General features: G+C 43.1%; 1 protein-coding gene across 4 annotated transcripts in view; it reads left to right on the forward strand.

Moving 5' to 3' along the window:
- Positions 1 to 27,539, forward strand: part of AMMECR1L (AMMECR1 like) — a 49,383-nt gene that overhangs the window by 17,594 nt on the left and 4,250 nt on the right. For 2 of the 4 annotated variants that reach the window (XM_061636401.1, XM_061636400.1), the window contains 2 exons: positions 25,410 to 25,520; positions 26,915 to 27,029. In XM_061636401.1, the coding sequence (XP_061492385.1) occupies positions 25,410 to 25,520; positions 26,915 to 27,029 (226 nt within the window). Of the gene's footprint in view, positions 1 to 7,183; positions 7,273 to 7,538; positions 7,614 to 7,774; positions 7,894 to 23,459; positions 23,547 to 25,409; positions 25,521 to 26,914; positions 27,086 to 27,539 lie in introns of those variants that run through there. The other 2 variants (XM_061636402.1, XR_009764041.1) reach the window with 2 other exon arrangements.

Consider the following 27,539-nt stretch of genomic DNA (forward strand, 5'->3'; position numbering starts at 1 on the left):
GTCTTTAAATCAAGATATAAATCATGATTCAAATGTGCATTTTAAAAAGGCAAACTTAAAATTCCCATGTTGTGTGATTTGGTTGTTGTAGTAATTTGTTTCTAACTAGAGACTGATAATTTATTTCATTTATTTATTATTTGATTTATATCCCTCCCTTTCCTCAGTAGGAGCCCAGGGTGGCATACTAAAGCACTAAAAACACTTTAAGGCATCATAAAAACAGACTCTAAAATATACTAACACAAAACATCTTTAAAAATATCTTTTAAAAAAAGAAAGAAAAGGTTTAAAAACATTAAAAACCAATTCCAACACAGACACTGGGATAAGATCTCAACTTAAAAGGCTTGTTGAAAGAGGAAAGTCTTCAGTAGGCCCTGAAAAGATAACAGAGATGGCGCCTAATATGTAAGGGGAGGGAATTCCAAAGGGGCAGTGCCACTACACTAAAGGTCCACTCCCTATGTTGTGTGGAACGGACCTCCTGATAAGATGGTATTTGCAGGAGCCGTCACCTGCAGAGCACAGCGATCGCCTGGGTATATGAGGGATAAGATGGTCTTTCGGGTATCCTGGTCCCAAGCTGTATAGGGCTTTATACACCAAAAGTAGAACCTTGAACTTGGCCTGGTAGAAATGTGCAGACAGTGCAATCCTTTCAGCAGCGGGGTGACATGTTGGTGATACCCTGTTCCAGTGAGCAGTCATGCTGCCTCATTTTGAACCAGCTGCAGCTTCTGGACCAACCTCAAGGGCAGTCCCACATAGAGTGCATTACAATAATCCAGCCTGGAGGTTACCAGTGCATGGACAACAGTAGTCAGGCTATCCTGGTCCAGAAACGGCCTCACCAGTCTTACCAGGCAAAGCTGGTAAAAGGCACTCATAGCCACTGAAGTCACCTGGGCCTCTAGTGACAAAGATGGATCCAAGAGCACCCCCAGACTACAGACCTGCTCTTTCAGAGAAAGAATGACCCCATCCAAAGCAGGCAACTGACCAATTATCTGAGCTCGGGAACTACCAACCCATAGTGTCTCTGTCTTGCTAGGATTCAGACTGTTTATTGGCCCGAGTCCAGCCCACCACCGAGTCCAGGCACCAGTCCAGGGCTTGCATGGCCTCTCCCAATTCAGATGTTACAGAGAAATAGAGTTGGATATCATCAGAGTACTGCTGACACCTCACCCCAAATCTCCTGATGACTACTCCCAAGGGCTTCATATAGATGTTAAACACCATGGGGGACAAGATGGTACCCTGCTGCACCCCATAGCACAACTGCCAGGGGGCTGAAAGACAATCACCCAATGCTATTCTCTGAAAACAACCCTGGAGATAAGATCGGAACCACTGTAAAACAGTGCCTCCAATACCCATCTCACCAAGTTGGCCCAGAAGGATACCATGGTCAATGGTATCAAAAGCCGCCAAGAGATCAAGTAAGAGCAACAGGGTCGCAACCCCCCTGTCCTTCCGATAAAGTTCATCCATCAGGGCAGCCAGGGCCGATTCAGTCCCATAACCAGGCCTGAATCCAGACTGGGATGGGTCAAGATAATCTGTTTCATTGAAGATTACTTGCAATTGCTGCACCACAACCCTCTCAATCACCTTCCCTAAGAAGGGACTATTTGCAACACATCGGTAATTGTCACAAACTAATGGGTCCAGGGTGGGCTTTTTCAGGAGCAATTAGATTACCGCCTCTTTCAGGGTGGCTGGAACCACTCCCTCCCGCAACGAAGCGTTGACCACACCCTGGATCCACTTGGTGAAACCTCAGCAAGCTTTAATAAGCCAAGAAGGGCAAGGGTTGAGAGGACATGTTGCTGGCTGCATTGTCGCAAGCACCTTGTCCACGGCATCAGGCTGCATCCACTGAAACCATTCCCACGAAGTTGCAGCAGACGTTGCACTAAACACCTCACTGCGGACTGCAGTAGATTAGATGTGGATGGGGCATCAAGATTGCTATGGAGACGAGCAGCTTTACCCTCAAAGAGCCTTGCAAACAATTCACATTGGGCCTCCAAAGGGTCTAAAACTCCATTTCCTGGAGTTGATATCAACAGACCCCTGAAAAAATGGAAAACCTCACTGGATGGCTACTTGCGGATGTGATGGTGGCAGAGAAGTGGGCCTTCTTCACCACCCTCACCGCCACACAGTAGGCATGGTTATGATTTTTACTTGTGCCCGATCAGCCTCACAGCACATCTTTTGCCACTTGTGTTCTAGTCGTCATCCAGACTTTCTCATTGCCCTTAGCTCACTTGTGTACCAATGTGCAAACTGGGCTACACAATGCGTGTCAAGAGCCCGGCGTGCCTCAGTGTTCCACATCGTGACAAGGGCTTCAACAGGGTCGCCTGCTCTATCTACTGGGAACTCCCCCAGGGCATTTAGGAATCTTGTGGATTCCATTATTGTCTGGGGGTGGACCATCTTAATCTGTCCACCACCCCTGCAGGGGAGGATCGGACCTATAAGTCTAAATCACCAGGAAGTGATCTGACCATGACAATGGGGTGGCATCCACCCCCCAACGCCAGACCACCCCTTCCTCCATCAGGAGCAAAAACCAAGTCAAGGGTGTGCCCTGCCCTATGTGTTGGACCGGTGACAACTTGAGACAGCCCCATGGTTATTATGGAGGCCATGAAGTCCTGAGCCAGAACACTAGAGGCAGCCTCAGCATGGACATTGAAATCACCCAGGACTATCATTCTGGGCTCCTCCAATACTACAGCTGAGATAGCCTCTACCAGCTCAGTCAGAGAACCTGCTGGGCAGCAGGGTGGATGATACATCACCAGCAATCCTTGTTTACTGTTTCCTTGGCCTGACACCAGATGCAGGACCTCGCAGCCAGCTCCAAGACAGAATGGTTTCCTGGTGACAGAAATGGAAGTTCTGTAGACCACAGCAACCCCTCGCCTCTGTCCCTGCAGCCTGTCATGGTGTTGCACCGAGTATCCAAGTGAGCAAAGCTGGATCAGATCAACTCCTCCCAGCTCACCGACTCGGGTGTCAGTAACGTACCCTAAATCAGCACCTTCATCCACGATCACGTCATGAATGAGTGTGATCTTACTGTGTACCAATCTGGCGTTAAATAACAACACACACAGGCCAGTGGGCACAGCAGATGATCAACGAGGAACCCATCCAAGAGAGGAGTGGGAGCGAGGAAGAAGGCATAGATAGCCTTGCCCTCATCATCTATGGTAGTTCACCACCTCCCCATGGCTATACCTCCCTCTACCTATGATAACTGAAATTGGGATGGCATCACCCATGTTCTTCCTTACTAAGACTCCTCCTCAACACCTGATATGGACCCAAGAAGAGTGCACTAACAAAACCTACATGAACCAGTTATCGCCGTAGCCTCTGAGAGAATTGGGAACAGTCAGACCAAGTCAATATATTTCACACAGGGCGCATCTACTACTCCCCCTGTCTCACACCCAGGGAGGGCCAGCCTTCTTCCAGTTATGTACTCTCACTCTGAAGGCATCTGGTGACTTTGTCCTATCGTTCAGTTCACTGCACAGGCTCTCACCCTGTGCAGGAACTACACATGCACAATATGCCCTCTCCATTACCAATTTCTTCTGGACTGGTTAAAAAAATAGCAGGGGGTAGCTCCTATGCCATCGGGACTCTCTAAGGGTCTCCCCAAGGGGCAAGCTCCTTTGGTGTTGCCCCTTCAGTGGCAACCCCACCGCCCAAGGGTAGCCAGGCTTTTATGGCCCCTGACCCAGCCAAGACCTGATGCAAGAGGCTGCAAGATTAACTCTGGTCTCTCTTGAGTTAGGGTCAGGCAGGGGGTTCCAGTCTTTGCAGCACTTACCAGGGTCTTCAGCTATCTGAAAATACAGCAGCCCAGAGGAGTGAGCAAGCAAGCAGTCAGATGTTCAGATACTGACTCCCAGGGCAGGTCTTCTCCAGTTCCCCAGTGTTGCAGCTGTTCCCCTATAATGCCTAGCAGTGTAATCTGAAGCCCTTGTATCTCTTACTCTGCAGAATTGTAACATTCACAGGCAAAGGGGGTGGTAATTGTGAATTTAATAGATTTCAGTATAGCTATCTGTATGCATGCAGGGCCTCAAGCAAGATCACTTACTTGAAGACAGAATGTCTAGAACTTCCCAAGAAGTAGTTACTGGGCAAAAAAGTATTGCTCCATCAGATAAAGCCTATAAATATATTTGTCTTAAATTACAAATATTTACAACTTGAGTATTGAACGCATTGCGGAACTTGGGTGTTTAAGGAATATAAAATAGTGCAAGATCATTCTGATTGTGTCAGTAGATGCTCCTGATGAAATACCAGATGATGCCTCCTAGATCCCAGTACTTGTAATGATTTACTAGTTTCTTGGTCCAAGTGAAGCTTACAGATTACATACAATATTACAAGTTGTGTTGTAGTTTTAATGCTTGACCTCAAAAGTCAGTTATGTTCCATGTGGCTGATTCAATGTGTTTGATAAAGATCATGGATTCAGTTTGAGATTTATAAGTGTAGGCTTTTATAAGCGTAGGCTTTGATAGATTTGTTTGAAATAAGTTTAGGATCCATGGTAATACTAGAACTAACAGTAACATAATTTATTAGGCCAACTGAAATATTCCAAATGTAGTGTGCAAGTTTTCAGGTTCACCAGAACTCTTTTTCGGACTGGATATTAAGTCAAAAGGGGGTGGGGTATTGGTTGTTGTGATGAGACAGCTCTGTCTGCAGTTGAACAGTTAAGATGGAATGGAGAAGATTCTAAATATACTTACTGAGGAGTAAATCCCATTGACCTTAGTGGGGCTTATTTCTGAGTAAATTTGTTAGGTTTTTAAGATTTTATTTATTATTGAATATTATCAAACAATGATTTTTTCACAATACTTCTAGTTATAGTTGAGTACAGTGTGCATTGCATCTTTGTCTGAAAGTGAAAATTAAGGAAAAGAAAAAAATTAAGGGACAGAAAATAAAGCTGTTGCTTGTGATAACTTTTGAAAAGTTTAATAAGGCAAACATTGTATATTCTAATCATTTTAAAGAAAATAAAACAGTTATATTCACATTAATATAGCAAAAGAAAAAAAGGTTTATCAGCTTAAAACATTTCAAAACTGTATTGCACTTTGGGGGGGGGCAATACTTTTTTAGCAGTGCCAAGTAAACGGAGATCATACTTCTAAAAGTCTGTTTTGTCCATAATCTGTTTCTTTTGACCCTTAATAATACATTAGTTTTGACATCAGAGTTTGTTCCTAAAACGTGTTTATCCAATCCGTACTCTGAAATAATGTTTGAACTTTACATATCTGACTTGTTGCTGCTACTGTCATAAGAAACATAATTCTCTGTATTCTCTGTTTATTAATCGAAATATAATTGGACAACAATAGCAAGGGATCTAATGCTATTTCACTACCTAATATCTTAGACATTAATTTTATAATTTCCAGTATTTCTAGGCTGAGTGAACCTGTTTAATTGCACTGCACATTGGGTTAAGCCATGCCTAGTGCAAAGAGACCTGTTTGCAACAAGTCATCCTTCGGTGAAAAAGCAAAAGAGCTACTCTTCTTCTGAAAATATAAAAACCATCAGCAGCATTTCTTGCTGCAGTGTTGAGATCTCTTTGCTCTGGACACAGTCTAAGGATGCAAGCCTGTACTCTAGATATGCTGAGAAGTTTTAGGATTAGGTGGAAGCCCTCCCCACTAGCTGACATTGATACAGGGAAAATACAGAGGTATAATGTCAAGGATGTGCCAGCATATTCTTAATGCCAATGCAGCTTTTCCACTGCAGAGGCCAAAACAGGGGCAGTGGGGAAGGACAGGAGCTGAATCAGATCCTAAACAACTGACGTGTCTATTGGGAAACCTGAGTGTGTGAACCTGCCACCCACATATCCCATAAAACACATCTCCTTGAGAGGAGGGGGATCTTTTGCTAGGGATAAAACAAGCGCTTTGCCCTGAAATGTGCCTAAATAGTGTGTGTATAACTGCAAAAATACAGGTCTAAACCAGACTAAAACATAACTATCTTTTATTGAGAGAAAAGAATAGCATTACAAAATTACTGGGTCCGTGACAGCATTAATCATTAATACCCATACCCATTCATAACTTTAAACTAAAGAGATAAAAGGTCCTTACTACTACAAGGAATGACAGGTAGGAGAGATTACGTATCTTAGGCCCAGGAGTGGGCAATGGAATACAGCTGAAGTGATGTGAAGGAGCTCTGACCTAAAAGCAGGAAGGTCTCTGTCTCAAGGTTTGCACCGAGACAGAGACTCCCTTCCTGATCTGCGGCCTGCAGTCCTGCGCTGCAGTCTTTGAGAGCGTAGTTACACATGTTGGAGCTCAGATTGCCATCTTTGGTCTCAAACCCTCAATACCCTTTCCCTCTTACAAACCAACATGAAAAGGAGGGGTCTGGTATGAGGTGATCTCATGTTGTGTGTGTATTCCTTGCTGAAACTCGGAAAACTAGTTCTGCTTTCTAATGCTGTTTTTGAACAATGGGATTGTTCTGCTGGACTTGAGGGAAGCCTGCCAAGGAAGAAGATAACATTTACTTCAGTTTCTCCTTGTTCTTTTTGTTGTCAACAGAATAGCCTTGCTTCTGTCCTCTTTCACAGTAGTTAGGAAGGCACGAGTCAGAAAACGGGGTGTGGGGTAGGAAATGTAGTCCAGAATACTCCAAGGCCTGGCCACCCCTTCAACTCCAAATGAACCAAAGTGGGGGTTAGCCCGAGCACTTGTAACACACACCCCTTGAACCTACTCCAGGTACATCACCATAACATTACACCAACAAAGGAGTGTAAGTCATATCTACCTCATTAAACTCCATGGAGGCTAGGAAACCACTGCACCCCACTCTGCCATAATGTAGTATAGTATTCAGACTTACTCTGCAACTAGTCACAGCACACCCCTACCAATATCTAAAGCCCAAACGTAACTCGGATGATAGGATATGCAGCATGGAGCTATATCTCTCTGGCCTCCTATGTACACATCAAGGGCAAACTTTGGTTATGGGACCTGTGGAAAAAGAACACTTGACACAAAAGATAGGGAGTTTGAACAAACATCCTGGGTTTGGAACACATAAAACAGCACATTGCTAACACTTGTTGTCTTAGAACCCCTACAGGTATCTCACCTCGCAACATAAACAGTCAGCAGCTCCACTCTGATTGCTGGAGATACAAGAACAAACTGCCTCATAGAGGTAAGCAAGAGAAAAGAGAATTATGCTTCAAAGTATAACTGGTGTGATTTTGCTCTATCTGGGTAAACTGTATTGGTAGAAGGATCCTTCTTCCCTTGACACCTAGAACCAGATTCTCTTTTATAAGAGGCACCAGGCTAAGCATGCACTGTGCAGAAAGGCATGCACTGGTGGTCATGAAACCCCCACATGCAAGAATACCGTATTAATGAAGATCAGACACTCTAACCATTGGACACGTGCTCATAACCCTTTTTGCCGTACAGGTTCATCACAGCCTGGCCACATGGAACAGAACAAACACAGTACACAGAGCTCCATTGTAGCTTCCTAAAGGAAAGGTAGGTGTTGTCTCAGTGCCAGAGGGAGGGAGATTGAGTCATGGGTATTGGCAGCACTCATTCAGATCTCCTCACAAACACCTGCATATAGGTCCTACATGTACATATTAGGTCCATTGCAGCTGCTGACCATTACTTAGTACTCTCCTTTTGTCTGTTAGATTTCCACAGACAGCGCTGTACCAAGTGCAGAGGACAGGACATGTTCCACTCACAGTGCTATGCAGATCTCAAGTGAAGCCTAGTGCAAGACCAGCAACTGGGGCCAGTGTGATTCCAGGTATTCTCCTGTGGAGTTGCCAGCTGCCTTGTTCTACTGGATTCCTATGTCTTTGCAAGCAGCTTGACAGACGGTTGTGTAACAGCTGCCCTGCCACCAATGAGATGAAGTAAGGGCGTCAACACCTGCTACTCTCCTGTCTTTCATGCAGCTTTTAAAGTCACATGGCAGGATGGCTGGCATGTGTTTTTTCTTTCAAAATTCAGTCCAGCTGCCTTGAGCATTACATGCAGAAAGGAGAGAGATTCTGTAAACTGAAATAATAAATAAATCTATTATGTACAATAAAAAATTTTGCATTGTTGCAGCTGTTATTTCTTTATCAGTGCAGATGGCAGATAAAAATCCCCCCGGCCTCTGGTTCTCACTGACCTCAGGATGGGACTCCAGCTTGGGAAGGGGGCCCAAGGGCTTGCTTTCTATTAAGGTTTAGTGTATGAAATGGCTTCATCCTCTGGCCATTTGACTTCCAGTGAACGTAAGGGATAAGCTTAGTGTTTGCAGATGGCCTGATTACTGCTCCAGTGAGTGAAGCAGTCAGTTAACATTGGGGTGAGGGCAAAATGGATGGTGAGGTCTGGTGCAATAAGCAGCTGCTAGCTAATAATGCCGATCTGTTCAGCATTTTCTCTGGTTCACTGGCACAACACATATTTAAGTGTGTCTGTTTGAACTACTCTCAATAATGTCTGCTGGCAGGCTACATCCAGGGATGAACCTGGAACCCCTTGCATGCCAAACACTTCTGCTGTTTGACAGGGTATGGACTCATTATGCAGCCCATATGCTCCTGGTGTAAATTGCTGAGTTTGTGAGAAGACACCTGGAGATGGCAAATAATCCATGATGTATGTTTTTTTGTGGTTGAATCTATGGGAGGCTGATTATGGCAGGCCAGGCATGTGGATGGGGAGTTTGGTCTTGTTCTTACTATTTCCCATGGTGGGGCTTGAACTTAAATCTGTTCCACGGCCCATTGTCCTATTTGGTGAGCAATTTGTAGCTGCTTCCCTGCTTTGTGCAGATTAACTCCACCTGCTGAGGGTTGTCTGCCTGGCACTCTATGAGTTAAGTTGTAAATAGAAAGATGCAGCAAAAGATGAGTCAAGGCCTTATGTAGGCAAAATGGCATTATCCACAGATAAGAGGATATCCACCTTGTAGGAACCCCAAGATTTACAGGGGGGGAAATAGGGGGAGTAAGGTGGGGACATTTCAGTGGTATGGAGTGCTGACTGGCTCTGGGGAGATAGAAAGTTGTATACTGAAAAAAGGCATGGCTGGCTGGAGGAACACTGTACGGCAACATTTCGTTGCATATTCCACTTGTTGAAATTGAAAGCGGTGTCTAGAATGAGCTTATAAGTAGCTTCCCTGGAAACAGTTTCATCCCAGGGAACTTGCTTAATTTCAGTTTCATTTATCTTGTTGCATATAGGATGCTGACTAATTTATGCCAGCATGAACAATCCATGAGTATCGCTTAACCCCTGTGCAAAGCACCTCTGTTCCATTTTTAAACTGTTAAAACTGCAGACGGGCTTTTCCATCTCACTGTTTTTTGCACATGCTCTTTTATTGTTTGCATAACATTCAACCCGGAGAAGACTTCTGGTGAACTCAAAAGCTGGCTTCCTACTCTGATGTCTCAATTGTTCCTCCCAAATTGTGATTTTTAGGTTGCTTTTAATGATTTTAATTATGTATTTTACAACTGTTGTAACCTGTCCTGGGACGTTTGGGTGAAAGGAGGGTAATACATTTAAATTTTAATAATAATTATTATACTACTGTTGGTTTTGGGTTTGTTCAATACAGCTCTCTGTTTTTGTCTACAGTGTAAGTTAGGCTAGTTTTTAATAAGAAACACTAATTAAAATTTAATTTTTTAAAATAACTTAGTGATTTAGGTTGCAAATCTGTGCACGCTTCGTGGAATTTGGTCCCATTAAACTCTCAGTGGGATGTCATTTCTGATCAGACATGCTTAGGATTTCCCTGGTAATTTTTAAGTTGCAAGAACATCCACATTCTTATACATTCCGCACCCTGTTGATTTTTAGGCATACTACAATTCTTGTGACTTGTGCAGGTTCATTACCAAGTTGAGAGCATTGTGAGTTAATTTGGAAAATCAGTTCTTATCTTTGGATCCATTGCCCTGGTCTGGTTCATATATAATGCTAAGTCATTGCTTGTTTAACCATGAATTGTCTCATAGATGATAAAACAAACCATGGCTTGTTTCTCCAAAGTTTGGTTCATTTTCCAGCTGTTCTTGCCTCATGTCTTTGTAGCCAAGTGAGGGTTTGGGGTGGGATGGTCAAGCAAATCATGAATAAGGAAAAGTGCTGAGTTCATGCATAACGCCAAGCCATAGTTGAAACAAACCAATGTTCACAAGCCAGTAAAAACCATGCCTTCAAATTGTGGTGTGTTGGCAGTAAATAAATCATAGTTAAGCTGCTAGACAGGGTTCATACATAATGCTACAGCAAGGTTTAGCATTATGTTGAAACAGACCACTGAGAATTTCTCAAATGCCCTAGCAGTCCAAAGCTGAACAATTCTTTGCACCCACACAGTCCCAATCCTGATGTGCCAATCATAGTTCTCTCTCGGTCCACACGACAACTGTGGAGAGGAGCAGTCTGGACTGGAACTACAGCAGGGGAAATTCTACATGCCATATTCTTATAAGTGAATTTTTTAAAAGGATATAAAATTGTTGTGTAAAATTACTTTTATTCTGGACCACTGTTCTGGTTTGTTTGTTTTTATTGTGATTTATCACATATTCTTTTAGCTCCATATGGGAGTCCACTTGAAATCTTGCCTGTGTTGCTTTATTTACAGGTGTGGGCAACTTGGCCCTCCAGATGATGCTGAACTACGTCCCATCAGCCCCAGCAATCATAGCCATTGACCAGGGATGATTAAAGTTGTACTTCAGCAAGATCTGGAGAACCAAAGGTTCCCCAGGAGGGGGAAAAAGATGGCGGACTGATAGGTAGCTACTCCGGCTGCTCCCCTGACTATTCTTTTCTAGTGCTCTCCAAATGCCAACTGCAGCCTACTTTTTCCTATTGACATGCTGATTTACTAACTTCAACACCACCCACTCTTTCCTGGTGTTTGTTTTGGTCGACCTTGAGCGTGAGGAGGACTGTTTTTCTCGTCTGTTTGGCGTCCATTTCTCAGCTTCCTTTTCCCTGGGATTACCACAGACGAAGAGTCTTTCCAAGTAAGAAACTCTTACAATTTATGACTTGTCGCAGCCTTTCCCCTCCCTCCTGGGCTGTTTGAATTCCTGGGGAAAACAAATATACTGAAAAGATAAAGAATTGCTTTGCCTTAGCCTTGTGTTCTGGCTTTCTCTGAACAACAGCAGCTGTAATTTCAGCTCTCCTTTTCTTTTAAAGTAATAGCATCCCATTATGGTTTATACCAGAAATACATACAGGAAATTGGGAATCCCTCCATACTGTGAGATGACTTCACACACAAAAAGAACAAGGCAGTCGAACATTATACATTTTTTCCCCTAAAGCGAAGACTGGGAGACTAGATTCGCCTGAGGATGCAAAGAGACCTGATAAGAACTATGCTTTGATGGCTACGGAATCCGAACCAACTACTACAAATCAGTCCAACACTCCCCTGGATTGGTCCCTGGATACTAACGGGGGCCTTCAAATGGACTTTGTTGACCCTCTTTCCACCAATCTCGCACACGAGATAGAGCTAGCGGAGAACCTGGCTGAGCATGGAACACACAACGTGCTGATGAATAAGCTCTCTCATGAAACAACCAATGGGTGCCCTGAACAACCCAAGCAGTCAAATCCCAAACATTCTAAATCTAGTACGGATACGAACAGGATACCTGACTCGCCAACAGAGGCGTATTCACAAGGTCAATCTGACCAGCCCCTACTTGAGTGCTGGCTCCATATGATAACTAGGGACATAATTTGTATTAAAGACTATCTGACTGAATCCAACAAGTTACTAACCACATTGGTGGAAGCCGATAGGAAACCTGGCTCACAACATGAAATTGACACAAAGACCATTTGACAATGCACCGACCCACTGCAACCACCACGGCTTACCAATCCCAAGCGGAAGGGACACAAGGCTCATATGGGACCTTCTAGAAAAAGAAGGAACATTACCATCAAAAAGAGTAAGAACATCAAACACTCTAAGTTCCTTCACTATAGGAAAATGAACTTTGCCAAACTGTTCAAACTACTAGACTCCATTCCCACTTTGAGGAACAGTCAAGAATCCAACTCCGCAAAACTGGATGACTCTTCCAAGGATGATAAAACTAACCTCAATCCTTTGGATGTTATGGCAATTCCACGCTTATCGTCTCCTTTTACTGATAGCTCATCTCAGCTTCAGAACTCTGAGCAACAGGATCCGTGGACTTTTGTATCCCAGGGACCTAAACTTCCCCAGAGTTGGTTGTCTGAGACCAGATGGCGATTAATATTAAATCGCCAAAAGTTAGTTCTATCCAACTATTCTAAACCCTATGGTCATCCCACGCAGACTGAATGCAAAGCTCATCTTCTGAAGACTCTAGACCCCATTATGCCAGGTCTTTCCACCTGGGATGATATTAATGACATAGTAAATAATCTTATTGATCTGGATTCAGATCCACTCCCTCCTTCTGTCAAACCCGAAAAGAGATCGGCGAAATCAACTCTCGAGTTGGCAAAGAACTCTACCAAGTCAGAGCCACAGCCTGAGCTCCCCCTTCACGAAGCCCACTCGATCCAGACCAATGTAACTAACAATGGGTCGGACGGTCCTGAATATACTTCAGAAAATAATGACGGACCGACCCAGTTTAAGGAAGACGAGGAGAGACTATTAAGTGCCTTTGGTGCCCTCCCATCCCCAGCTCAGTCGGACATTATTGCTAGACTCCAGAGACTGATAACGCATCTCCGTGATGGACTGTCGAAACATGAGTGCGAAATCTGTCTCATGAACGGAAAACATTGTTCGATGGAGGTTGTCGATGAGCCACAAATTACCAACACTGCCAGGCTAAAGGCACCAACATCGAACTTGCCTGTGAGCAAAGGCACCTCTCTCCTACAGACTGTAGCTGAAATCAACTTACCAGCATATAAAACAACACAAAAATGCAATCCGAAGAACTCGTGTACATGCTCAACTCCCTCCTGGACTGATATGAGACTGTTGGATAAAAGTGAAGAGCGTTCTCCGATTAAGGTGCCCACTCCAGTGGCCTTTCCTGTCATCCTACCTAAGGTGACAATCTCAGTCAGCCAACTAGACCCCTCCCTAGAGGTAATAACCTCCTCGCCAGCCAAACCGTCCGCCCTATCCAACCCTCTTACTTCTTACAATGTGCCAACTGCTCATTCAGTCAACAAGACCCAAACTAGGTTAGTGTCATGGCCCCGTCAGAGGACTCCTCAGATGAGGACGACTCGGGAGTAACAGCAGCAGACCCAGGAGCAGCAGGAGACACGGAGGAGCCTCCTGAGAATCCAGGTCCTTCTGCCCCTCAGCTGCAGAACACCCCAGGGACAGCAGAGGCCCTGCAGCCAGACACAGACAGTGAACAGGATACTCCCCCCTCACCTGCAGAACGTAGACAGCAGAAGGTCAGGCAGAAGAGAGGCAGGCCTGTCTCCTTAAGGCCCAAACGCTGAGGGCTCACACCTGCTGTCCATCCTGCTCTTTATAAGGCACACCTTGGCTGCAGCTTGTTGCTGACTGCAATGTCAGGCGTGGCTTTGTGTAGACCTAGTTTCCCTGCAGCATCTCTTTGACTGACCTCCTTGGCAATTGATCCCGGACCTCCACTGACCTCGCTTCTGGACTTCTGACTCGGCAAGTACGCTTCGGATAGGCCTGGCAGATTTACAACCCGACTGCTGGCTAAGGACTTTCCTTCCCTGCCAAAGACCCAGGAATTTCCAGCCCCCCCTGACACTGCTGATGCAGTGTAGAGCTGACAGTTAGCTTGACGTACCATGAGTTCTTCCACTCCCTGGCTTTCAATTTTGTCTTGGAACATCGTTGGATGGAGGAACAAGGCCATGGACCCCTCCTTTCTAGACTTTCTGAATGGCCATGATATTATCCTCCTTCAGGAGACGTGGGCCAGAGAACAATTGGAACTGAATGGTTTCTCCGCTTACTCGCTGGAGGCAACACCAAGTGACAAAGGGCGTCGGCCTAAAGGAGGCCTCTCTGTGCTGGTTGCCACAAATCTCTGTGCCACCATCAACAGACTAATTTCTCTTTCTGGGCTAGCCATGTCACTATGTATTGGATCTAATCAGGCTAGGCTCTTACTTATAAATGTTTATTTGCTCCCGCTTCGCCAGAAAACTATGGTAAAAGTTATCAGCCAGAAGCTACAGTGCTATATTTCCAGTCTGTCCTCACTATTTCCAGATGCCATGGTGCTGATTGCTGGAGATTTTAATGCCAGAATTGGCCCGAACGACAGAGCATTATACGCCTATTTCCATGAAATTCCACCTCCTGCAGATGAGGCGCTCAATGTCCGGCCAGACAATCAAAAGATTTAGGATGTAACTTTGCCGGTTACTGTTTGCTTCAAATGTTACATAGTTTGAACTTGACCATGGTGAACGGCTCAGTTGATGGCGATAGAAATGGCGAGTTCACTTACCTCTCTGGACCTGGTGCATCTGCTATAGACTTTTTTATTGTATCTTCTGACCTTCTAAGTGCAGTATCCAATTGCTCAGTAGGCAATCGCACGGAAAGTGACCATCTCCCATTGATCCTATCCCTGTGCTGTGGCAATGTGTTTTCCCGCACCGACTGGTTCCCCGTCATAGAACTAGATTACGCACCAAGCTTTGTGCATGTCAAATGGTCAACTAAAACCAAGTTGGAATTTAAAGGAACACTATACTCACCCAGATGCCTTCGTCAGTGGGAGACTATCCTGGCGTCGGCTTCTGGGGGAACTTTACTCGTGGCGTATCAAGCTTTGATTGCTGATCTTCAACAATGTCTAATTGCCAAGTCCAAGGCAAGGCCACGTACATGCCTATACTACTCTAAACCTTGCTTTGACCGAGAATGCCTTGACCTGAAAAAACTTCTAATCACTAAATATAGAGCTTACAGGGATGAGGATCTTCCGGCACTCCCTACTGATTGTTTAGCACTGAAGAGGAGATACAAACTATTAACTAAGACAAAGAAAAGATCAGCCCAGATCTAGCTCTGGCAAACCCTAATCCAAGCCTCACGGGCTAAAGATGCAGCCACCTTCTGGCAGTTGGTGGCCAGGGGATGGCCCAGACCATCCACTAGTCTGGACTATCACATCTCTGTGCAATCCTGGGAACTGCACTTTTATAATATCTATTCAAGGGGCCAGAATCGAACCCAACATGCTGAGCTCTCACTAAAGGATCTCCCCGAATGGCCTCCAGTATCGGTCAAGGAAGTTTCCTCATTAATTACAAAACTGAAGCCGGGTAAGTCTCCTGGGCTCGAGAACATCTCTCCTGAAATACTAAAATCCAATATTGACTGGTTGGCCCCGGTCTTGGCAGCCCTCTTCACAAGTATTGACCGTACTGCCTGTATTCCCGAAGATTCCCAATCTATAAAAAAAGGCAGCCAATCTGATCCAGCTAATTATAGACCAATTAGCTTATTAAACATCGTTAGCAAATTGTATGCTTCCCATCTACTCAAAAAACTGCAAAGCTGGATGGACCAGAAAAATATCCTGGCGGAAGAACAAGCAGGCTTCAGAGTGGAGCGCTCCACCATGGACCATGTGCTGGTACTCCAACATCTTGTGCAAAAATATTCATCTAGAAAGGGGGGCTGCCTCTATACGGCCTTTATAGACTTCAAGTCAGCTTTCGATCTCATTCCCAGAGATAAGCTATGGGAAAAATTTGAGACCACTAATATTGACAGACGACTTTTAGTTCTTATGAAAACACCACATTGCACATCAGGTGCAATAAGGTTGGCCATCTGACTAGGTCTATTGCCACCTACAAGGGTGTCAAGCAGGGTTGCGTCCTAGCTCCCACCCTGTTCAACTTTTATATAAACTCTCTGGTTGGACATTTGGCGCAGGTTTCATCTCACCCGCCTACTGTTTCGAATAAACCAGTGTCCATTCTATTGTACGCTGATGACGCAGTTCTTATCTCGCTATCTAGTAACGGCCTCTGACGCCTACTGAAAGCACTCGCTGACCATTGCTCTAAGGAACACTTAGTCATCGACCAGGACAAAACGAAGGTACTAGTGTTCACTAGGAACAAGAGGAAGCACCGTTGGTACTTGAACGGCCTCCCAATTGAACAAGTACTCTCGTATCGGTATCTGGGAGTGACCTTCCACTCTTCCGGAACATGGCATCTCCACGCCAAGAACACCATTACCAATGCACAGAGGAACTCTAAGGCTCTCCTGTCGTTTTTTTACACGAAGGGAGGGCCATATGTCCTCTCTGCTATACAAATCTTTGTGGCAAAAGTAATTTCCCAATTGCTGTATGGTTCCCAGGTAATGGTGTGCTCCAAATACTCCTCCTTTGAACCTGTACAGTCCAAATTCTTGAGATCTATTCTGGGTATTCCATCTTGTGTTTCAAACAATATTTTGTGCCTTGGCTTCCCACAGTCGAGGCCCATATATGGAAGCTCAAGGTTGCGTATTGGTTAAAACTGTTGTTCTCTCCTGTGGGCCTGGCTCCCCTTATTCTTTCTGATGTATACCTATCAAGCTGCAAAAAATCACTAAACAGGAAACTTTTAAGTCTAGGTTTTTCTCTCCCCGCCATTTCCCTGCTAGGCCTCACCAATGCAAGGCCGGCCATCTTTCAACGAATGTTAGACGTTGACTACCAAAACCACCTCTCCCAGATAGGGTCCAACCTTGGCCCTATTCACACCACCGGGGCTTTTGTACCAGTGTATTATTTAACTTCTCTTCCCACCTCTCAGCTCAGAAAGGCATTTACGCTCCTAGTCAGTCGAAAGGCGGATCAGGGAATAGGAGTTCAGCCTGTGCTGGATGGGGTTACACTCCCCCTGAAGACGCAGGTTCGCAGTTTGGGGTGTGCTCCTGGACTCAGACTTAAACCTGGAAGCCCAGGTTTCTGCGGTGGCCAGGAATGCTTTTGCACAGTTAAGACTAGTGTGCCAACTGCTCCCGTTCCTGGAGTCATCTGATCTGGCTACAGTGGCACATGCCTTAGTTACATCCTGCTTAGACTACTATAACACGCTCTACGTGGGGCTGCCTTTGAAGACTGTTCGGAAACTTCAGTTGGTGCAACGAGCTGCAGCCAGAATGTTAACTGGGGCTGGTTACAGGGACCATACAACTCCCCTGCTGCAACAGCTCCACTGGCTGCCAGTCTGTTTCCGGACACAATTCAAAGTGCTGGTTATGACCTATAAAGCCCTATACGGCTTAGGTCCAGGCTATTTGTCAGACTGTATCTCCCTATATGAACCTGCCCGGGCCCTGAGATCTTCAGGAGAGACCCTTCTCACGATCCCAACACCTTCACAAGTGCGACTGGTGGGGACACGAGATAGGGCCTTTTCGGTGGCTGCCCCTAGGCTCTGGAACTCCCTCCCTAGGGAGGCAAGAATGGCCTCCTCTGTGCAGTCCTTCCACCGACAGCTAAAGACTTTTTTCTTCCGGCAGGCCTTTGGAACTGAAGGTTTTAAGGGTAGTGACTGAAGAGGATGCTGTATGTTATTGTTTTACTTGTATGCTCCTAAACTGGGTTGCAGTATTTTAAGTGTATATCTAATTGGTTTTAACATCTTAATAGTTTAATCCTGTTTTAATGCTGATTTTATATGTTTATATATTTTATATTTTTATAGGTTCTTAATGATATGTACTTATTTTTATCTGGAAGCCGCCTTGAGTTCCAGTTTGGAAAAAGGGCGGGGTATAAATAAAGATAATAATAATAATAATATGCTGGCAAAGCTTAATGTACTACCGTCAGCTCTTGATGGTAGATTCCAAAAGATTCCTTTTGCCAAGCGCTTATGCCCCTGTGGTGCGGGCGAAGTGGAAACTGTTGGCCACGTACTTTTAGCTTGTATTTTATATCGTGACCTTCGTCTTTTTTTTTTTAATAATTTTTATTCAAATTTTTCAAAAAAACCAAACAAAACAAAATACAACAACAAACAAAGAAAAAAATTAAAGTAAAATAGTTGACTTCCGATTTGTCGCAGATCAGCTATAAGTATATAATATATATCAAACCTGTCCCTTAATATATACATACAGGATCACTTTTCTCCATAGGCTATCTTAATTAATCGTCAAATCCCAATATCATTTTATTTTGATCTTTCAACAAAAAATCTAAAAGAAGCTTCCATTCCTTAAGAAATGTGTCTATCAATTTTTCTCTAAATAAACATGTCAATTTATCCATATTCAAATTTTCAAAACCAAAACAATACAAAAAGAAAAAACACAAATCCATAACTTATACAATAAAAAGAAAAATATATATATATATATAAAATTGACTACCAATTTATCATAGTTCAACTATAAGTCTATAATATATAACAAGCCTGTATCTTAATAGCTTATAAAATCACCTTCCTCCAGCAATTATCTTAATTGGTTACAAATCTCATTAACATTATATCATTTTATTCTTCCACAAAAAGTCAAAGAGAATTTTCCAATCCTTGAGATATATGTCCATCAATTTTTTTTTCTAGATAAACATGTCAATTAGTCCAACTCATCAAGTCTACTAGATCCAGTAATTTCAAATCGCTCTTCTTCCATTATCCGTATTGGTTCCATCTTCCATCTTTACGCGCCCAATAGTCTTGCTGTCATAGTCATATAATAAGAGTCTGATAGGAATTTCCTTTTTCATAGATATTTTCTTGCCATCAGTTCCAAACGTATCACTGAAATGTTGTTGCAAAGCCGCATCTCTGTTCCTCTTTTTTACATGATACACTAGCACATCTCTTAAAGATTTTTCCATTGACACAAAACAGGGAATAATTCTGTTAGCTTTCTCCATTTCAAGTTCCATCAACACCTTCCAGTCCAGGAATTTTTTTGAACCAATAATATCTTTATCTCCAATCTCTTCAATTCCTTCAGGGACAGCGCTGAGTTCCAAACCGTAATATTTGTCTCCAGGGTCCATCACCACCAGAAAATCCAAATCTTTTTCCATGTCCATATTTAATCCAATCTCCATAGTTTGAACCTTGCCTTTAGTATCTCTTTCATCCTTTTTTGGTTTTCCAGATCTATCTTTATTCTCCTTTCTCATAGAATCCTGAATTTCTTTCAGCTCCTGTCTCATTTCATCAAGTTCAATTCTCAACGCTTGACTGTTATTTCTCAGTTCTTGTTTTATTGAATTAATCCCATTCATTATTTTCTGAAACATGTTTATAGATAAAGTCCCTTCTTGTACATCCATGATCTTCTTAATTGTCATTCCCAAAGCCAAAGGAACAAAACTCCTTCAATGTCCCAAGCAAAGAACAGTTTATTTCTTTATCCAATTACAAAGGAGTTAATCTTTCAAACCAGCTAGCGTCACACTCTGGACAGCCCTTATCTCTTATATGCCCAGAAGTACAAAAACAACCTTAGTTCTCAGCGTCCAAATAGCTAATAACAAAAAGAATGAGCAGATTCGTCAAAAAAAAAAAATAGATCAGAAAAAATAGTCCCGGACATATGTTACCCAAAAGTCTTATAAATCAAAAAGAAAACCCTCATCCGTTGTAATCTTTATAACGCTATTTTCCATGTCAGCTTTCTGCAATAATAAAAAAAAAGATAGGCTATTTTTATTTTCTTCCCCCTTAGTTCCGTAAATAAAAAAAAAGGAAAGTTTTGGCTCACCCAGGTTTTCTTAATTGCTGGATCTTTGACAAATCTCTGTAGCTGTATAGATAAGAAAATAATAAGCATAAGACAGAAGAATGCTTGCCTGTTAGGTCGTTTTTCTTTAAAGAAAAAAAAAACGAATCACTTTTTTCAGCTGAGCTTGGCTAGAAATCCTCGCTCCATCCGAACTGCTGGAAGACCTTCTTTTCACAGAAGATTCTGACGAATTCCAGTCTCCAACAATCACAACAAAGCTGTGTGGGAAATCTCACGTTTCTTCCTTATCCCCAGTCAAAAAAGACCCTTCTGACTGGATTTAGAACTGAAAAAGTTTCATCCAAGACGGGAACCCAGTCTCAGAGGCTGCACAGGCGTAGGGATCCTCCTGGGAAGTCCCGTGACCTTCGTCTTTAACCATCACCCCTATCATCCAACAATTCCCGGGTAGGGACGACGTATTTTATGTTAGGTATCTCCTATCAGATCAAAAACCCCAAGTTACAAGCAAGGTAGTGAGATTCTGTGCCGCAGCAATTACACAATGTAGAACATTGCTAGGCCAGCAGCCCGCACAGTCCTGATCGCTGGACTTTTTAGGTGGTCCTGGCCTTCCCTAGAACGTGTGTCTTGTTTTAACTTGTGCAGTATTAATACTGTATTTTTGATGTTTTTGTATTGGTTATATTAATACTGTACTTTTGATGCCTTTGTATTGGTCTCTGACCATATGAATAAATTCATTCATTCATTTATTCAAGGTTCCCCACATCTGCTTTAATATAATTTCTACTCAGTAACATGTGGATGAGGCAAATACTGAATTAGGTATTCTCAGTACTAGACTTACTATTTGTTCTCTTATGTCACTCCGCACACGGCCTGCATGTATCTTATGTACTTTGAGGGCTGAGGCAGGGAATACTTTGGTCCTTTTGCTTTACAGTATATGCAAAATGTGGAAAGTTAATAGTACTGCACTTGTCACTTGAGGGTGGAAAATGTTTCCTCCAACTTTGTATGCTATATTGGTGAAAAAGAAGTATACAAATACTAAGATTCAGAAGTAGTCAGAATTCCTGAAATCTGGGAAGGTTTCCAGCTGGTGTAATCCTTCTCACTGTGGAATGGTGTGATAATAATAATAATAATAATAAAATTTTATTTATTAGTCGCCCATCTGTCCGACTTAACGGACACTCTGGGCGACGTACACAATATAAAATACAATATCAACATATTCATAACAATCACAGTATTAATATCATATCATCTAAAAAACCATCCTACACTGATACAGTATAAAACCTAACCCACCCCAGAGATCCCATAGGCCTGCCTGAAAAGCCAGTGGACCATTGATATGGCAGCTTCTGAGCACCCTGCCCAGCCCTGTGGATATACTGGAGAGCTCAGGATGAAACAGGCCAGACAGCGGCTAGAGCAAAGGTGTCATAAATATCTAACTAATGTGATTGAGCACAGGTAAGAAAGAGTGCATAATTTTGCCTACCATGTAGCAGTAATAGCAGCAAAGAGAGCACAGTTTACCACTATGGCAACCCCGACAAAGCTTTTCTGAAGGGGGAGGAAGTGGTGGGTACTTCCCAAATGGGAAAAACAAGTTTGCTGGACACTTCAAGGGCAAAGTTGCTCACATCCAGGCACAGTTTGATGCCACCATTATTTGCAGGTGATGTCTATAATCTGGTCTGGAATCAGTTTCAATTGTTGAGACCTGAGAGTATGCTTGAAAACGTTTGGCCTACTGCTTGTGATCTCAACCCTTGCCCTTCATGGCTTGTTAGATCTAATTTGACCAGGTGGGTCTAGGGAATGGTTAATGCCTTGTTGTAGGAGGGAGCGGCATGTTTCCTGCTTAAGAGGACCTCCCTGGACCCAGAAAACTGTAATAGCCATTGTCCTGCCTCAAACATCCTCTTTTTGGGCAGAGTGCTTGAGGAGGGTGGTAGATGTGCAATTTCAAGGGTGCTTGGAGGAAAATTATCTTGCCTTATTTCAATTTGGTTTCAGGCCTTGCTGTAGCACCAAAGCAGCTCTAGTTGCCCTAAATGTGATAGGCAGTGGGGGATGCTTCTTTGCCTCCATGGCAGTTATGTTGCAGAGTCCTGCAAGGTTTGATTCTGTCCTCCATGCTTTTCAACATTAGGAGCAGTAATCTGGGGGGTTGGGGCATGGTATCATCAATATGCAGCTAGCACCTGGCTCCTTTTCTCCATGTCATCTGCATCAGATGAAGCTGTGCTGGTGATCAGTCATTTGTCTGGAGGTGGATGAGGGTCAATAAAGCTGAATTTTGACAACATGGAAATGCTGTAGCTTGGTGGTTCCTGGAAACAGGAAAACAACCTGTTCTAAATGGGTTTGCACTTCCCCTGAAATATCAAGTCCATAGTCTGGGGATACTGCTGGATTCTACTCTGTCACTTGAGATCCAGGTTGCTTCAGTGATGCATAATGCTTTTTCCTGCTACGGCTGTTCCTGGACAGGGATAGCCTGACCACAGTATCCACACTCTAATAACTTGGGGCATTGAAATTTGCTGTATGTGGAGCTATCCTTGAAGACAGTTCAGAGACTGCAGCTGGTGCAAAACGCAATGGTCAGAGTGTTGATGGGCCTTTATGTATGGACCATGTTACATCTGTCCTTACAGATGTGCACTGGCTGCCTGTCTGTCTCCAAGGCCAGTTCAAGGTGTTAGTGTTGTTTTATAAAACCCTGAATGCTTGGGACTCAATTACCTGAAGAAATGCTCTTCCCCATATTGTGTGGCCCAAACTTCAAAACCAACTGGAAAGGGCCCTCTCAGTTATAACATATTTGAATAAGGTCAGCCAAACTGTGATGTGCCAGAAGGCCCTCTTGTATTGGCACCCTGGCTTTGGAAAACACCCCCCCCCGCCTCCGCAAGGTTCACCTGGTGCCAACATTATCCATCTTTTGGGGCCAGCTGAAGATCTTTCTCTTCTGCCAGGCGTTTGAAATATGACCTTATTGGCCTGTGCTGGGACAGATGGATGATATACTGTATTGTACTATAATTCCACTGTTTCACTTGAAAGTGCTTTGCCATTTTTTATTGTATTTTAAATTATCTCGCCTGAGATCATCTGTGATGAAGGGTGGGATAGAAATTGCACAAATCAATAAATAAGGAAGCTTAATGCAAGACATCTGAGGAAAACTTTAGAAGATTGGATATGAGAATTATTTCCTTCTGACCTCATTGTTGACAATCCCCACCCCCCAACCATGTATCTATATACCTATAACCAAAGATAACACTTCATGCATCTGATAGTGGATTGTAGCCTACGAAAGCTTATGTCGTAATAAATTTGTTAGTTTTGGTGCCACAAGATTCTTTGTTGAATGATCTTAGTTGAGATAACAGGAGGGCTGCATCCTAACACCTTTGATTTATTCATTTCTTTATTTGCTGTATTTTGTGGGATCTGGGTTTGTTCAGAGCAACTTTAATTAAGTTAAACTAAACAAACACAAATAAAACAATAGAAAACTCAGTGTTCTGAAAAGATACTGCCTTTGAAAAGAAAACAATAAGAAAAATGAACATTTTAGAGCTCAAGGGTCGCTAAAGTAAAGGCCTTGCTTCTTGTAGAACAGGTGTTGGGGAACCTTTGGCCCTCCAGATGTTGCTGAACTACAACTCTCATCATCTCTGCCATTGGCCATGCTATTGTAGAAGGTAATTTAGCATCAACTTAAGATGGTATTTTAAGTGGGGCCTAATTGGCTGATCTCACAATTCAGAGGCCATCTTAGAGGCACCCTGAGATAATCAAGACTGTTAGGGTTTTATAGGTCACAACTAGTACCTTGCAGCATGCTTGGAAACAAAGTGGTATCACTAATATAATTGTTTCAAAATAGGTGTGATCTGATTATGCAAACCTGCACTTGCCAACTATCAAACAGTTACATTTCTGCACCAGTTGAAATTTCCAAACTGTCTTTATGAGGATCACCACATAGGCTGAATTTGAACAAGTAGTGGCAAGTCTCAGGTTTGAGTGCTCCCTTTCCCCACGCTTTTTCACATGGAGGAGATTAGAGGCTTACAGCAATCCATAGCTTGCCATTTTGTTTGAATGTGGCAAACCATAGTTTGTACAAACCACAGGTTGCCCTCAAACTCTGTTCCCAAGCCAGTGCTTGATCCTTGTTTGAGGGCAAACCATAATTTGTTACATATGGGCGAAATGGCACTACCTACACCAGAAGCTTCTGATCTCTCCTAATGTGTAGAGAAGGAAGTATGCAAACCCAAGCCTTGAGCTGTTCATTCCAAATCACTTTATGAGTACCCCTAAGTTACAAGCCTGCTTCTTTAGGGAGAGGGGATGATCCGATCTAGAACAGGTATTTCCCTAAGCAGCCAGCCAACCATTATCTAGCATCACTAACTGTGTCCTACATGGATTGAGGTTAAGTTTATTCACTTATATCTGCTCCATTAGTGATCTCAGACACAGATTGAGGCGTGCATTTCTGGATCAGATGTGAAAAGGGTAAATAAAGCTTGGGTATAAGCAGCATACTACTGATGCCTTGTGTAGATGACAAACAATATGGAAGATAAAATTGATCCACAAGAGATCTGTAGGAGAGCTCCCAAGGGGAAGTTCATCATTCTCCCAGCACCACCCTCTAGAACGTGCTGCCCAAAAGCAGAACCATCACTAACCAATGCTCCCAATCTAAAAAGTCAGTGAAGAAGAATACCGTTATCAGAGCTATTAAAAACCACTAAGAGGTCCAGGAGAATTTACAAGGTTATGCTATTTATTTATTACATTTATACCCCACCTTTCTTCCACCATGGTACCCAAGGCGGCATACATGTGGTTCCCTGGTGGTCTCCCATCCAGCTACTGACCAGACCTAGACCTCCTTAGCTTCAGCAAGGTGGGGGCCTCATGTGCCTTCAGACCATAGCCTGGGACTACCTGTCTTTCATTCACCAGGGCAGTAAAGCAGTCTTTGTCCCAAAACTCAGCTAGAAACCAGATTAACATGGATCTGGATAATCAACTTTATCTGAGACCTAAAGTTGTTCATCCCCTAACCATTTGGCCACCTTGCCCAAAAAGACAAATTTGAGACTAGCATATAAGTTTTGAAAGGATCAAAAATGGTTTCTTAAGGAGGGGCTTTACAGCCACCTTCAGTGGTTCTCCTAAAAGATGTATTAACCAGTATGCTGCCTAGGCTGCCCTGGCTCCTTTGTTTATGATGTCATATTTCTCAAAGGATCTTATCTGTGATTTGTGGACATAGATGGATTTGTAACAAAATTAAAGCATGAAGGGGTTGGGCGTGTTTAACTTGGAGAAAAGACTATTAAGAAGCAATCTTAAAATGTTTGAAAAGCTATCACATAGAGTTAGACAATGGAGCAAATTTGTTCTTTGTTGCTCCAGAGGGTGGGGCTGGAACCAATCACTTCCTGTTAGTGTGAGCTGTTTGTCAGAGGCTGGATGGCCACCTTTCAGGAAAGCTGTAATAGTGAATTATGTGAAGATGGAGTTTTTGTGTTGTGCATTTTCAGTCCACTCTTTGTGACATGGAAGACAGGGCGAGACAAGCGACTTCGGGGCTGCATTGGAACTTTCTCTGCCATGAATCTTCACTCAGGACTCAGGGAATACACATTAACCAGGTAAAGACATCATCAGTGGTGCCCCAAGTCTGACAGGAAACCAGACTGTGTCCGTCACCTGTTCAGATAGATTTTCTGCTACCCAGAATTAAAACTGAGGAGCCACTGCCTTAGCTGTCTGGCATATTGTACTATGACTGTGACTTCCAGATAAATGGTACACTGCTTTCTTCTATTTGGGACTGAAAAGCAGGGTTTTGATTATCAGTGCTCTGGATTCCTGTAACATACAGGCACAATGTAAGTTACTGGTTATTATTTATTTAGTACCCATGGTGGGGTTTTAGGGATGTGTTCCCCTTTGCAAAAGCCCCCAGATAGTGGAATATGATTGGAAGAAGACATAAAGCTACATAAGGAGGCAAATGGCAGGCAGCAGTCCTGCTGCAAAGGTGGTCACTTTGCTTGAGCCAGAGGGAAGTCTCATCATGAACAATAGGTTAATGGTCTGCTCATTACTTAAGGCAAGGTGTTCTCTGTTAATTCTCCACTGTATCAGATTTTTTTCGCCTGGGTGACTGACAAGAGTATGAGTGTTTTGGGGAAGCATTGTAACATCTTCCCACTTCATCACTGTTAACAGCTGTAGACACAAATCTTATTGTATGGCTCTAGCTTTGGTATATTTGGCTTTCTTTTTTATTTTGTTTTGCCTGTCAAGGCATTTTTTAAGTAATAATTGTATGTCCAAATGAATACCCAGTCCTAGTTTTTGTACACTCAGTGGACACATAAAATGTAATCAAAGAACCAAGAACAGAAATTTAAATTAGGTCACTAAAGCACTGATTAGAGATATAAAAGTTTAGTGAAATTGAACAGAAATAGGACATTACACAATAATTCTTAGGGGTCTTACAAACCACCAGTCTTTCTGAAAAAAAAACTCTTAACAAAATCTTCCTGTATGTATGCTGTGATGTCTGGTTCTCTGCATCTTCTTTTTTGGTAAGAATTCTGCTACAGCGGGTCGTGGTTCATAAGCAGCTGCTTTTAATTTTAATTTGCTTTTTAATTCATGTATTTACTGGTGGGCAAGGTAGTAAGAATTTTGCTAGGCTAGCAACTTGTGTAAATGCATTTGCAAGACTGCATTCACTCTCTGGTGGTGGTGGTAATTTTTTTTAGTTTGAACCACTTTTTCCTCAGTGTAAATGTCAGGGCTTGTACATGGTAGAGAGAGGCTTCCACTTGCAAGCCGTTTGAATGAAAACCCAATAACAATTCCTTTAAAAATGCCCTGCTGCATGTAATACCTATAAAGCCTGTTCTGACCTAAAGTTATGTCACTTGTCTTGACCCATGGGGTGAAATGAGCCTGCAGATGTAAGAAAATGCTTGATTTAAACCTTAGATGCTTGGTTTTGGTTGTGTGTGTTCTGTTCCCACTCTAGTGCACTTAAGGATAGCAGATTTCCACCCCTGACTCGTGAGGAGCTGCCTAAACTTTTCTGCTCTGTCTCCCTCCTCACTAATTTTGAGGATGCCACTGACTACTTGGACTGGGAGGTGAGAACAGGTGCATTTGGATCTCTGCATCACTGTCACATACCATTTGGGTTCGGGTTAGTATATGGTAATGTGTCTGCTTTATTATCAGGGTGGAATGTGGTTATAGAATTAGGAAAATTGATTGGGAAGAGGGGGGACTGATAAGGGTGCATAAGTGGAGTAATATATCAATATTCAGTGGTTGGGAGAGGCTGTAGTTAAGGGTATGAGAAGGCGAAACAATTATTAGACTAAAGCTGCAATTCTAATTCCACTTACCTGAGGTTCATCCCCGCTGAACTTCATAGAAGTAAGTCCTGTTGGAGTTTCTGACATGGTTTGGATTGTATTGTTAGGAGGTGGTCCTATGCACATTTACATGAGAATTAATTTCATTAACCCAAGCACTAGCATGCATGACTACACTATTATGGTGGCATATGAGAAGAAGGGCTTATGTTTCCGGTCCTGAAAATAGGGAGGCTTGCTCAAACTTTACTTAATTTGGTTTGTCCGGGGAAGTTGCCT

The sequence above is a fragment of the Rhineura floridana genome, chromosome 7 (genome assembly GCF_030035675.1).
Source record: "Rhineura floridana isolate rRhiFlo1 chromosome 7, rRhiFlo1.hap2, whole genome shotgun sequence".
Taxonomy (NCBI): Eukaryota; Metazoa; Chordata; class Lepidosauria; order Squamata; family Rhineuridae; genus Rhineura; species Rhineura floridana.